Below are 12,149 nucleotides of genomic sequence, written 5' to 3'. Positions count from 1 at the left end.
TTACACAGAGACACAACTCTGGTTGCTAAGAATGAAGAGTGATCAAGATGAATAAAAATTTTATAGATTACTTTTGAACAATTTTGGTTACTAAACAGTAAATCTTAAACAGAATTTTATTTACTCTAATGACTTAGCCTCCTAGAAAGAAGTTAATGGGATATTTTGGCATCAGAAGGCTCCCTCTTGTGTTCTGTCCTGTCCTCAGACACATAAGGGTAAAAAGAGTAAATACAGTAAAATTTAAAAAATGAGATGACTGTAAATTTATTTTTATTTATTTATTTTTAATATAAATTTATTTAATTGGAAGTTAATTACTTTACAATATTGTATTGGTTTTGTCATACAAGGATCAGTACGTCATAGAAATGCAATATTCATATAGCTCTACGTGGCATTAGTCAATATCTTTAATGTCTTATTTCTTTCTTTTCATTTAGAACTTTGTTCTTATTTATAAGCAAGGCAATTCTAGTTCCATGTATATGTGATTGTAAACACATTAATTTATTTTGGGGATATTGAAGAAATATATACTAAGAAAGAAAAAATCATAGCTATTATTAAGCTCAGGAATTGTCATTGGGTCATCAGTTGCCACTGAAAACTCCTAAGCCAATACAGTTTGTACATGGTATCAGAGCCATAACTCAGAATTAGATATTTCAATCCTATAAGCACAGCATCCTGGAAACTAGAAACTAATGTCTTAATACCTAAACTACAGATTTGGCTAGTAAATATGGCTGTAGAAAATGTAATTAAAAGATATCTGCTCACATAGAAAATTTAGTCCTATGTAGAGGGGACTAATGTGGGGACTAATGTGGGGACTTTTAACATAGACCTGTAAATACATTTTTTCTCTTTAATAGACAATGTGTAAAGTATTTTGCTTTAGTAGAAGTGAGTGGATATTGCAAAAATTCTTACAGGAAAAAAGGTCTAGTGCTTCCTTTAATGAGAACTAATAATTCCAATATCTAAATCTTCAATTCCTTTACTATTCACTTATTCTTCGTTTTGTTTTATACCAACAGATTTGGCTTAAAGACAATAAAATCAGTATGAGAAACCACACAGTGCCCACAGAATTCTTCCTCTTGGGCATATCAGACAACCCAGAGCTTCAGGTTGTCATTTTTATCTTTTTATTTCTGGCTTATGTATTGAGTGTTGCTGGAAACCTAACCATCATCATCCTCACTTTAACAGACTGTTATCTAAAGACTCCGATGTATTATTTCCTCCGGAATTTCTCCTTCTTAGAGATTACATTCACCAGTGTCTCTATCCCCAGGTTTTTGGGGGCAATCATTACTAAAGTCAAGACTATTTCCTATAACAATTGCTTGGCTCAGTTATTTTTCTTCATCTTCATGGGTGTGTCTGAGTTTTTCCTTCTCACTGCCATGTCTTACGATCGGTATGTTGCCATCTGCAAGCCTCTCCACTACACCACCATCATGAACAAGAAAATCTGCACTTTGCTGGTCTTTAGTTCATGGCTAGGGGGCTTTCTTACCATTTTCCCACCACTCATGCTTATCCTTCGGCTAGATTTCTGTGCTTCCAACATAATTGATCACTTCTCCTGTGATTACTTCCCCATTTTGCAACTCTCATGCTCAGATACGTGGCTTTTAGAGATGATTGGCTTTTACTTTGCTTTTGTGACTCTGCTCTTCACATTGGCATTAGTGATTCTATCCTACATATGCATTATTAGCACCATTTTGCGAATACCATCGGCTACTCAGAGGAAAAAGGCTTTCTCCACATGTTCCTCTCACATGATTGTCATTTCCATTTCTTATGGAAGCTGCATATTCATGTACGTCAAGCCTTCAGCAAAAGAAAGAGCTTCATTGACCAAAGGAGTAGCTATTCTCAACACTTCAATTGCCCCCATGTTAAATCCTTTTATTTATACCTTGAGGAACAACCAAGTAAAACAAGCTTTGAAAAACTTGGTTCATAAAGTGATATTTTCTAGAAATGAATGAAAGTGTGTCTTAACATGAATGAATGCAATGTAACTTCTACAGTGTCCACCTAGCTCCATCTCACAGATATCATCTGCACTGCTGAGCTCATTAGCTCAAACTTCCTTTTTAATGAAATTGACTATGCTGTGTCTTCCTTTCAAACTATCTATAGCTTCCATATAACCACTGACTTACAATTCCAAATAGAAAACCAGTAGCTTTAGAACATAAATTATTTTATCCATTATTCTGAATAATAAATAATCTCATATTGAATAAAATATTTAATATGGTAATTTCTAAAGGAGTAAACATTTTAATGTTTTAATAAGCTTACTCTTAAATATTATCTTTTGGTACTAATATAGCAATTTCTTAAAGTTATGGAATATGAAATAAATAATCAACAACTATATTTTTTGCACATTATCTGCAGTATCTGTCGAGTTCTTTCCACTCATCTGATGGACTTGGATATTTATTTTCCTAAAGTTCATAATATCTCATAATTCTTAGTTATGTTGAAGGCACATGTTATGTTTATTTCATATACTCTTCTTATGTATCCACATTATTTTTATAAATACATAAAAAGGAATAGTCAGCTACCATGACTCTAATGCCACCTGAAAATTTAACAGGAATTTCTTGAATAATATTTCTTCTACAGAGAGTGTTTATTGGCTTATGTATGCTGAATTAAGTATGTTCTGTTTCATATCTTATGTAACCTTACAGGTATATAGCAAATTGCATGTGTGCTCAGTGTCCAACTTTTTTCAACCCATGGACTGTAGCCCACCAGGCTCCTCTGTCCCTGGGATTTCCCAGGCAAGAATACAGGAGTGGGTTGCCATTTCCTCCTCCAGGGGACCTTCCTGACCCAGGGATCGAGCTCGAGTCTCCTGCATCTCCTCACTGGCAGGTGGATTCTTTACCACTGAGCCATCTGATAGGCTGTATGACAAATTAGGCATGATTATCTCATCATATACAAATGTGTAAATAGATGCTCAGAAAATTTGAGTGATTTGTCTGAGTAATTTGCCTAATTAGTCAATGCTGCTGCAGCTCTTTAGTCATGTCTGGCTCTTTGTGACCCCATAGACCATAGCCCCCCAGGCTCTATTATCGATGAGGTTTCCCAGGCAAGAATACTGGAGTGAATTGCCCTCGCCTTCTCCAATATAACCAATATGAGAGCTCAATTTAAAAAAGCAAACAAAAAATGTTTATATGTTTGACTGTATACTTATTTGAAACTCTGTATAGACCTGCATATTTCGCACAGTGTTTACTAAGGACCTGAATGATTCTGTTGCCTTTCACTCCCATCTTTTCACTTGTGCGTATTTATATTAATATAATTACAGTCTATTTACCAAGGTACTAACTCCTAAAGTTATGCTTGGCATACAGATTAATGGATTAATCAAAACAAGATACCTCTTCAATTTCTGTTGTGCTGAGCAACAGAAGGAATAGGAAAAAAGTATAAACTATTATACTTTTAATGTATAGCAGTATAATGGTAACAAAATTTTTTACTGCAAGACAGATTAAAAATAATGGAGTTAATGAATGTAGTTAGTTAAATGTATTAGATTACCAGTTTTAAAAAAATGACATGGAATATTGGGCAGAAATCTGTACTAGGAATTAAGATAATTGGTTGCTGATATCTGTCTAAAAATGATGTCAAGGGAAAAGGCTTCACACTTAGTGTTGGGTTTTTTTTTTTGTTTGTTTGTTTGTTTTGGTCTCATTGGATACTGTTCTCAAGCTTTCTTTTCTAATTCCATTACTAATGTGTTTTATGTTTTATATTCCTTAGTGTTTTGTGCACATTTCTGTTCTGGCAATTTTGATTTGCTGAATTAGTTCCCTTGAGCCTGTATGAGGGAGAATAGATAAAACATTAAGTAGCTTGTGCTACTTAAAATCTATGCAGAAATGATTCCAGAGGGTTTTTAAACACTTGATATTTTTTATCTTGCATATATTTACTTTTTCGCATTCTCTATTGTCAAATAAACATATCCTTTCTGAATAAGAGAGAAATTTAAGACAAAAACATTGACAATAGGAAGCAAATTTGTGCAATGAGAAGAAATGTTTTTTGCAGAAATGGATTACAACCATGGTAGCTGCTAATATGTTTATATTGCAGCCACTCGAATGTTAGCGAACTTGTACAAAAATCAGAAGTAAGGTTGGCAAATAGATAGCAGTGGAAGTCTCTCAAATTTTATCAGTGATTTATTACCTATCAACTCAACAAATTAAATAGGATAAGAGCTTGCTATACAGCGCAGGCAACTGTACTCAATCCTCTGTAATACCTGTATGGAAAAAGAATCTAAAAAAGAGTGGATGTATGCATATGTATAACTGATTCACTGTGCTGTGGAAGTGGTAGTGTTAGTCACTCAGTTATGTCCAACTCTTTGCGACCCTAAGGACTATATAGCCCACTCTGTCCATAGAATTCCCAGGCAAGAATACTGGGGTGGGTTTCCATTTCCTTCTTCAGGGATTCTTCCCAACCCAGGGATCGAACCAGTGTCTCCTGAATTGGCAGGCAGATACTTTACCACTGAGCCACCAGAAAAGGCCTCGCTATTAAATAAAGGCAGGTAATTATTATTTCCGTTGTTTGTTTCTAACTGAATATAGGCTTTGCAGTAATTTGTTTAAGAGAATAGACTTTAATTTTTGGTATATTCTTTGCTAGCTATATAAAACATCTAAGGTGCAGAACCTAACTTAGCCTAGTTATTTATTTGGGAATAAAGATTAAAAGTTCATAGGTATTTTATAAGAGTTAAATGAAATAAAAATACAAAAGTTATTATTTCATTGAAATAACTAATACCTTTACTAAAACACAATTGCTATGATTATCCTTCCCAGAGTTGAGAATTAATTACAATCAAAAGAAAATTAAAGTAAGTAAAAATAAAGAAAATTAGTCTTCTTAACATATATTAAGTACCACATGATTTTAGAATAATTTCCTTTATGTTATTGCAATTATTTCTAAGAAATACTTTTGAAATTTCAACTCTATTTTAAATACAGAAAACTGAAGCTTAAAAAATTAAATAGCTCATCCAGAGTCATAGATCCATAAATGGCCCATTTGTATTTTTATCTATTTTAAAATATAAATTTATTTATTTTAATTGGAGGTTAATTACTTTACAATATTTTAAATTCATGTTTTTCTTACCTCAATGCCCATATAATTTGTGTGATAATAATTTACCCTAGAATGCTGTAACGAAGGAATTAATAGCATGTTAACAATTTTAACATAATAATAATAATAATTTTTGTTGATTTACTTTCCCTTCGTTGTTTAAATTATAGATCACTAACAAATGAACTGAAAGTGTGAGGTTATGAATTGATATTCACCACAAACCTCCAAAGATATAAATGTTACAATTTCTGGGCTTCTTATTAAATGTGAATTGTTATCTCTTTTTCCCCTTGTGTTGTCTCTGTGAACACTGGTATGTATGCTGAGAATTGAACCTGCCTATCCCTATTGAAATAAAGAAATATAAATTAATCAGATTTCTTCAAGGAAATAATCTCTATAATAATTGTGAAAAAAAAGTATCTAATGAAACAATCCTTCCAACCACTTGACTGGTTCTCCTGAGGAGCCTTTGCTTCATTCAAGATGAGACAAATTCTTAAAGGATCCCAGTGTCATGGCCCAAAGTCAGAATGATTGAGCAGTGTCCAAGATAATATGAAGCCAAACTAAATGTTACACATGACATATAATTAAACAACTTCCTTTTTCTTACTGCATTAACCTAAACCCTAAAACACCCTTTAAACTCACAAAGTACAAAGAAATAATGATGCAACAAATGAAGCACATCACCTTCTGGTATGATTTGTCAAAGTTTTCTAATGACCTGTAATGAAGTTTAACTGAAGAAGAGAGAAGTGGTAGATACAGTAAAAGTTGTACCAACTATACCTTCAAAGTCATTGCATTACTAAGAGATTTTTCCTCCCAGTGTACAAAAACATTTTTAAAAACAACAACAGCAAAACACACCAGAAATAAAATGGAACCAATCAAAGATGCTTATCTCAGTCTCTCAAAGGAATATATTTTATTCCTTTAAAAAGAATGTATTCATTAATATGAAGTCTCTTTTTCAACTTGGGTATCAAAGAAATCATAAATTTATCTACAGTTTCATTGTCAATGTTAATATGATAATAGGGGTTTAGGAAGGGCAGGCCATAGGAATATTTTCAGAATGACATATTGAAGATGATTTGCAGTCATCTTATTAACAAATTAGAAACAATATTGCTAATTTTAATTTTGAATAGCTTAAAGAATCTGTCTCAAAGATTCTCAGAAAAAAAGTAAGAATTGATTTTTATGAAATGAGGGGAAGGAAATACAAAGCTTAGTAACCTAAACCTCATTCTTCCAGGGGGAAATATGGACTTGTGTTCAGAAATAAAAGTTGAAAATATGAGTTAAATGCTTGGAGATATTCTTCATATTCTGCATAAATACATCTTTTGGGTGGTTTAAATCTCTTGGAATCTTATATACCCTGTTAAACACTGAAATGTGTTTCTTTCAAAGGGCTGATGAATGAGGGAATGAATGCTGATGATTTTTTATCATGCTTACTAGATGTTAGATGAATAAAATCCATTGCATTTTCATAATTTTTTTACATACAAAGTCTCATATACCACTCCCAATCTCATGATACTAAATCGTCTCTTGCTAGAGTTTGCTTCAGCCTATTTCCTCTGGCCCTAAAACCCTGGCTATGTTAATGTCCATCACCAGTAATGCTCATATGAATTCTTCTAATGTCTGTTAATATCTTTCTTCACAGCTCTTCATACATTCTGTGAAAAGTTTAGTCAGCAGCAAAAAGTGTAAAATCCTGATATTATAATTCATCAAATAATTAAAATTATGAGGAAACTGAAGAGGAAATGAATATATAATGAGGTTGAAATAGGCTTAAAAATACAGTTCAATGACACATAGTTCATCATACAATAATAACATAATTAAAAAGAAACCTGACTCTCCAATGCCTGTAGGTTATTTCAGAAATTTCAATCTTGAGATTGAAACCAAAAGTTGTCAGTTTATGAGAATGTATTTTGTGAGTTCACAGTGTTATGAAAAACACTTTGCACATTGACAGCATAGTGCTTTCAATGAAAGGCAAATCCTGAGCAGGAGTAGAGTTCATTAAAAGATGAATTGGCTATTCGTTCGATGCATGATACTGGATGCTTGGGGCTGGTGCACTGAGATGACCCAGAGGGATGCTATGGGGAGGGAGGATGGAGGGGGGTTCAGGATGGGGAACATGTGTATACCTGTGGTGGATTCATGTTTGATGTATGGCAAAACCAATACAATATTGTAATGTAATTAACTGCCAATTAAAATAAATAAATTTATATTTTTAAAAAAGAATGAATTATAAACAAATTAAGGACATTAATTTTGAAATAATATTTTACAATTTTTTAAATTATATATCAAATTTTAGCTTTCTTTACATGTTCTTTGTTATAAATGTACTCAATGCAGGGTATTTTTTTTTTAATTTTATTTTTACTTTATTTTACTTTACGATACTGTATTGGTTTTGCCATACATTAATGCAGGGAATTTAACTTAAGCAGATAATGCATCCTGAAAAGTAGGTAAAGTAGGAAAATACATCTTATAAATCAAGATAGAACTGACATGAAATATAGTCTAGAATTTGGCTTAAAATGAAGAGTTGCACTTAGGGGCAGTATGAAATTCAACAACAAACTCAGAAAAACTACTTACATAGATAAGTGTTTATCTTAAATCTACTCTCACTATACTAGGCACTGGATCATGTTGCCATAGCTTTGAAGGTAAGACTTTGTGCTACACCGACTAGAGAGGAGTTCACAGGAGATTCTGTAGTATGCGAGGTGGCTTTGAAAGGAGGAATATAAATTCCTATAGAACTCGTACCATGAGTATTACATCTGTTCGGGAATAAGGAAGAAGGTGATTCGAAAATCATTCAAATATTCTACCCCTATGCTAGTTACATACATTTATTTTGTTAATATAAGCTTCACAGTCTTTCTCAGAAAGGTTACTAATATTAATGAGGAGAAGAGAAATGAAGCGGCTATTGGTAGCAATGTTGAAGTCCTGGCAAATATCTAACATGCCTCAAATGTGGTGGTCAAATGCTAGCTGAAGATGAGAGAAGTGGATTGTTTGTGGAAAGTAGGGGAGCAATGATGGGTAGACAAGGCAGATACACTATGCTGGGAGAAGTGATCATGTACCCAAAGTGGAAGAGTGAGGATAAGATTCACTTTCCCAGAATGCCTGTTGGGTACTCTACAGTCACGTGGTTCTACTCTATTTTCATTGCTTGTTATTGTTCTTATGTGACTCTCTTGGTGCTAAATTTATGCACTACCACTTATCTTAGATGTAAGTTTTTACATAGCACAACATCTCAATCCCAAATGTTTTCAGCTCAGTGGTTAGGGAATGTTTTCTCCATTGAACAAAGCCTTATAAGGGTTTTATTAAATGATAAGCATTTTTCAAAATGCTTCACATGTATTTTTTCATTTAATGGTCAAAATAACTTTATGAGATAGATGTTTTAGTGTGTATTTATAGATGGGGCATGAAGGGACTGAGTGACTTTCAGACCTAATAAGTGAATTGAATTAAAACCTACATATCCTTGGTCTTCTATAATATAATTTAAATTTTACCCCCAAAAGAGAAAAATTTAAGCTTGTTATTTGCAAAACATATACAAATAAACATATTATTAACATTTGCTTTCTTGAAGGACAATTGTCTTACTTATTAACCATCATCATAATAATAACATATAAGTAATATTTTAAATATAAACGGAAATAGGTTGTCTGAGAATAAAGTCCATAATGATGACACATAGTTATGCTGTGATATTATAAATTGTCACCAGGGATTAAGATGATATTGACCTTAAGCTTACATGATTGTCTATCTCATTTTACCCTCTGCCTCTAAAACCTGCATATGCCAGTGGCAGTGGCTTTAGCATTTCTGACTTCCAGTGAGGTAGGAAGAGCTGAAAGACTTCCCTGGTGGTCCAGGGGTTAAGACTTTGCCTTCCAATGAACGGGGTGGTGGTTGGATTCCTGATGGGGAATCTAGGATCCCACATGCATCATGGCCAGAAAAGACTAAACAGAAAAAAAAAAAATTCTAACAAATTCAAAAAAGGTTTTAAAAATGGTTCACATATAAAAATCTTTGAAAAAGGAAAAAACTGGATGTTAACAAAACTTGATTTGCTGTTTTGTTGTTTAGTCCCTAAATTGTGTTCAACTCTTTTGCAACCCTGTGGACTGAGCATTCCGGGCTCCCCTGTCTGTTCCCAGGCAAGAATCCTGGAGTGGGTGGCCATTTCCTTCTGCAGGGATCTTTCCAACCCAGGGATCAAACCTGCTTCTCCTGCATCGCAGGCAGATAGGTTACCTCTGAGCCACCACAGAAGTCAAGGACAAAATAGTCATTTCTTTTTTAATTTAAAAATTGCAATATCTTTTCCATTTTAAAGATTCTCAATATAATTAAGCTTTTAAGTTACACAGTAGGAAAACTGTGTAGGCACTGGAATATTAGCACAAAGATAATTTTCATGAAACCTGGTGGGTATGTTTCTGAAAGGTAGTATTTGGTGTCAGAAAAAGTGTAGGAACAAATTCTTGCCCTACAAGATTTGTGATATTTACAGTTTTAAACTTCCCTTAATCAAAGAGTGTTGTACTTATTAAACAGAAGAAACTTAAGCATCAATGTCATGATCAATTTGCTTTAAATTTCCCCTGAAGGTGAAATGACATACTAATTTCATCAAATTCTAGGTCTACACTAGAATATTTGGTAATCTTCTCTTCTAGTGTATCCCTTGTGCTTTCTGTTGTAGGTCTCCTGGAAGGAGAAAAACAAACAAGCAACTGAAGAATGAGAAACCATACAGAAACAATAGAGTTTATCCTCCTGGGACTGTCAGATGACCCACAACTTCAGGTTGTCATCTTTGTCTTTCTGCTCATCACCTACATGCTCAGCATCACTGGGAACCTGACCATTATCACCCTGACCCTGCTGGATGCCCACCTCCAAACCCCCATGTATTTCTTCCTCAGAAATTTCTCCATCTTAGAAGTATCATTCACAACTGTCAGTATACCCAAGTTCCTGGCCACCATTATTACAGGAGATAAAACCATTTCTTTTAATGATTGCATTTCTCAGTTATTTTTTTTCATTCTCTTGGGAGTCACGGAGTTTTACCTTCTGGCTGCCATGTCCTATGACCGTTACATTGCCATCTGCAAACCCCTGCATTACATGACCATCATGAATCACAGAGTCTGCACACTGCTTGTCTTCTCTTCCTGGCTAGTTTCATTCTTAATCATATTCCCTGCACTCATGTTGCTCTTAAACCTTGATTACTGTAGGTCTAATATTATTGACCATTTTACCTGTGATTATTTTCCTTTGCTTCAACTGTCTTGTTCAGACACAAACTTTCTCGAAATGATGGGGTTTTCCTGTGCTGTGTTTACTCTAATGTTCACTTTGGCATTAATAATTCTGTCCTATACATACATCATCAGAACAGTTTTAAGAATTCCTTCTACTAGTCAGAGGACAAAGGCCTTTTCCACATGTTCTTCCCACATGATTGTCATCTCCATCTCTTATGGCAGCTGCATTTTTATGTACATTAAACCCTCAGCACAGGAGAGGGTGTCTTTGAGCAAGGGGGTGGCTGTGCTAAACACCTCAGTAGCCCCCATGCTGAACCCCTTCATTTACAGTCTACGGAATGAGCAAGTCAAACAAGCCTTCATGGACATGGCAAGAAAGACTATTTTTCAGAAGCAAATGAAATGATGTGCTGTAATAAACTAGAAACTTTTTGCAGGGCAACTTTAAAAAATATATAATCAAGAATTTTAATAACTTATTCAAATCACAATGGCTTCCCTGTCAACCTAGTTTATTCTTTTTATTCCTAGGAGTTGAAAATCATATTTGTTTATACATTTCTCATTCAATTTGAACAATGTTTCTTATGCCTTTCTGACTCCCATTCTTCTGAACATTTTGTTAGTTGCAACTTCTTAAGTTAAAAATTGTTTAGTATAAATTCCTATTTTGAGTTTGGATGTGATATTTAGTTTACTCAATACAGGAAATATAACATGAATTTCATTTACAGTATATTTGACAGAAACTCTTTTTATCATTTTATAGTTTTTAAAAAAATTATCTGTTTATTATTTATTTTTTTACTGAATCTTCTTTGCTTCTCGTGGGCTTTCTCTTGTTGAGGCAAGATCGAGCTACTCTTTGTTGCAGTGCATGGGTTTCTTATTGCAGTGGCTTCTCTTGTTGTGGAGCAAGGGCTCTAGGCATGCAGACTTCCATAATTGTGGTGCATGGCATCAGTAGTTGTAGCTGGTAGGCTCTGGAGTACTGGCTCAGTAGTTGTGGCAGAGGGACCTAGCTGCTCCATGGTATATGGGATCTTCCTGTCCCAGGGATTGTACTTGTGTCTCCTGATGGCTTCTTAGCCACTAGAGCCTCAGGGAAGTCCATTCACTATTTATCTGGGAAAATGATGTTAAATGCTGTATAGTTTATTTAAAAATGTGAGTATTTTCATTTAAAAACAGAAAGATTATTTATGGCACACTTTATAAGGTATGTCCTAATAATTTCTTCACCACCCTTATGGCAGAAAGTGAAGAAGAACTAAAGAGCCTCTTGATGAAAGTGAAAGAGGAGAGTGAAAAATTTGGCTTAAAGCTCAACATTCAGAAAACGAAGATCATGGCATCCAGGCCCATCACTTCATGGGAAATAGATGGAAAAACAGTGGAAACAGTGCCTGACTTTATTTTTGGGGGCTCCAAAATCACTGCAGATGGTGACTGCAGCCATGAAATTAAAAATACTTGCTCCTTGGAAGAAAAGTTATGACCAACCTAGATGGCATATTAAAAAGCAGAGACATTACTTTGCCAACAAAGGTCTCTAGTCAAGGTTATGGTTTTCCC

At 34.2% G+C, this 12,149-nt stretch overlaps 2 protein-coding genes across 2 annotated transcripts; both read left to right on the top strand.

The window, feature by feature from the left end:
- Positions 1–1,070: 1,070 nt before the first annotated feature.
- Positions 1,071–2,009, top strand: LOC138077848 (olfactory receptor 6C3-like). Its single transcript, XM_068970155.1, has one exon. The coding sequence runs from the start codon at positions 1,071–1,073 to the stop codon at positions 2,007–2,009; it is 939 nt and encodes a 312-aa protein (XP_068826256.1).
- Positions 2,010–10,038: 8,029 nt separating this feature from the next.
- LOC138077737 (olfactory receptor 6C1) lies at positions 10,039–10,980 on the top strand. The gene has a single exon (XM_068969891.1). The coding sequence runs from the start codon at positions 10,039–10,041 to the stop codon at positions 10,978–10,980; it is 942 nt and encodes a 313-aa protein (XP_068825992.1).
- The last annotated feature ends 1,169 nt before the right edge of the window (positions 10,981–12,149 follow it).

This window comes from Capricornis sumatraensis, chromosome 4 (assembly GCF_032405125.1).
Source record: "Capricornis sumatraensis isolate serow.1 chromosome 4, serow.2, whole genome shotgun sequence".
NCBI lineage: Eukaryota > Metazoa > Chordata > Mammalia > Artiodactyla > Bovidae > Capricornis > Capricornis sumatraensis.
This window is presented reverse-complemented; position numbering and strand designations above follow the sequence as displayed.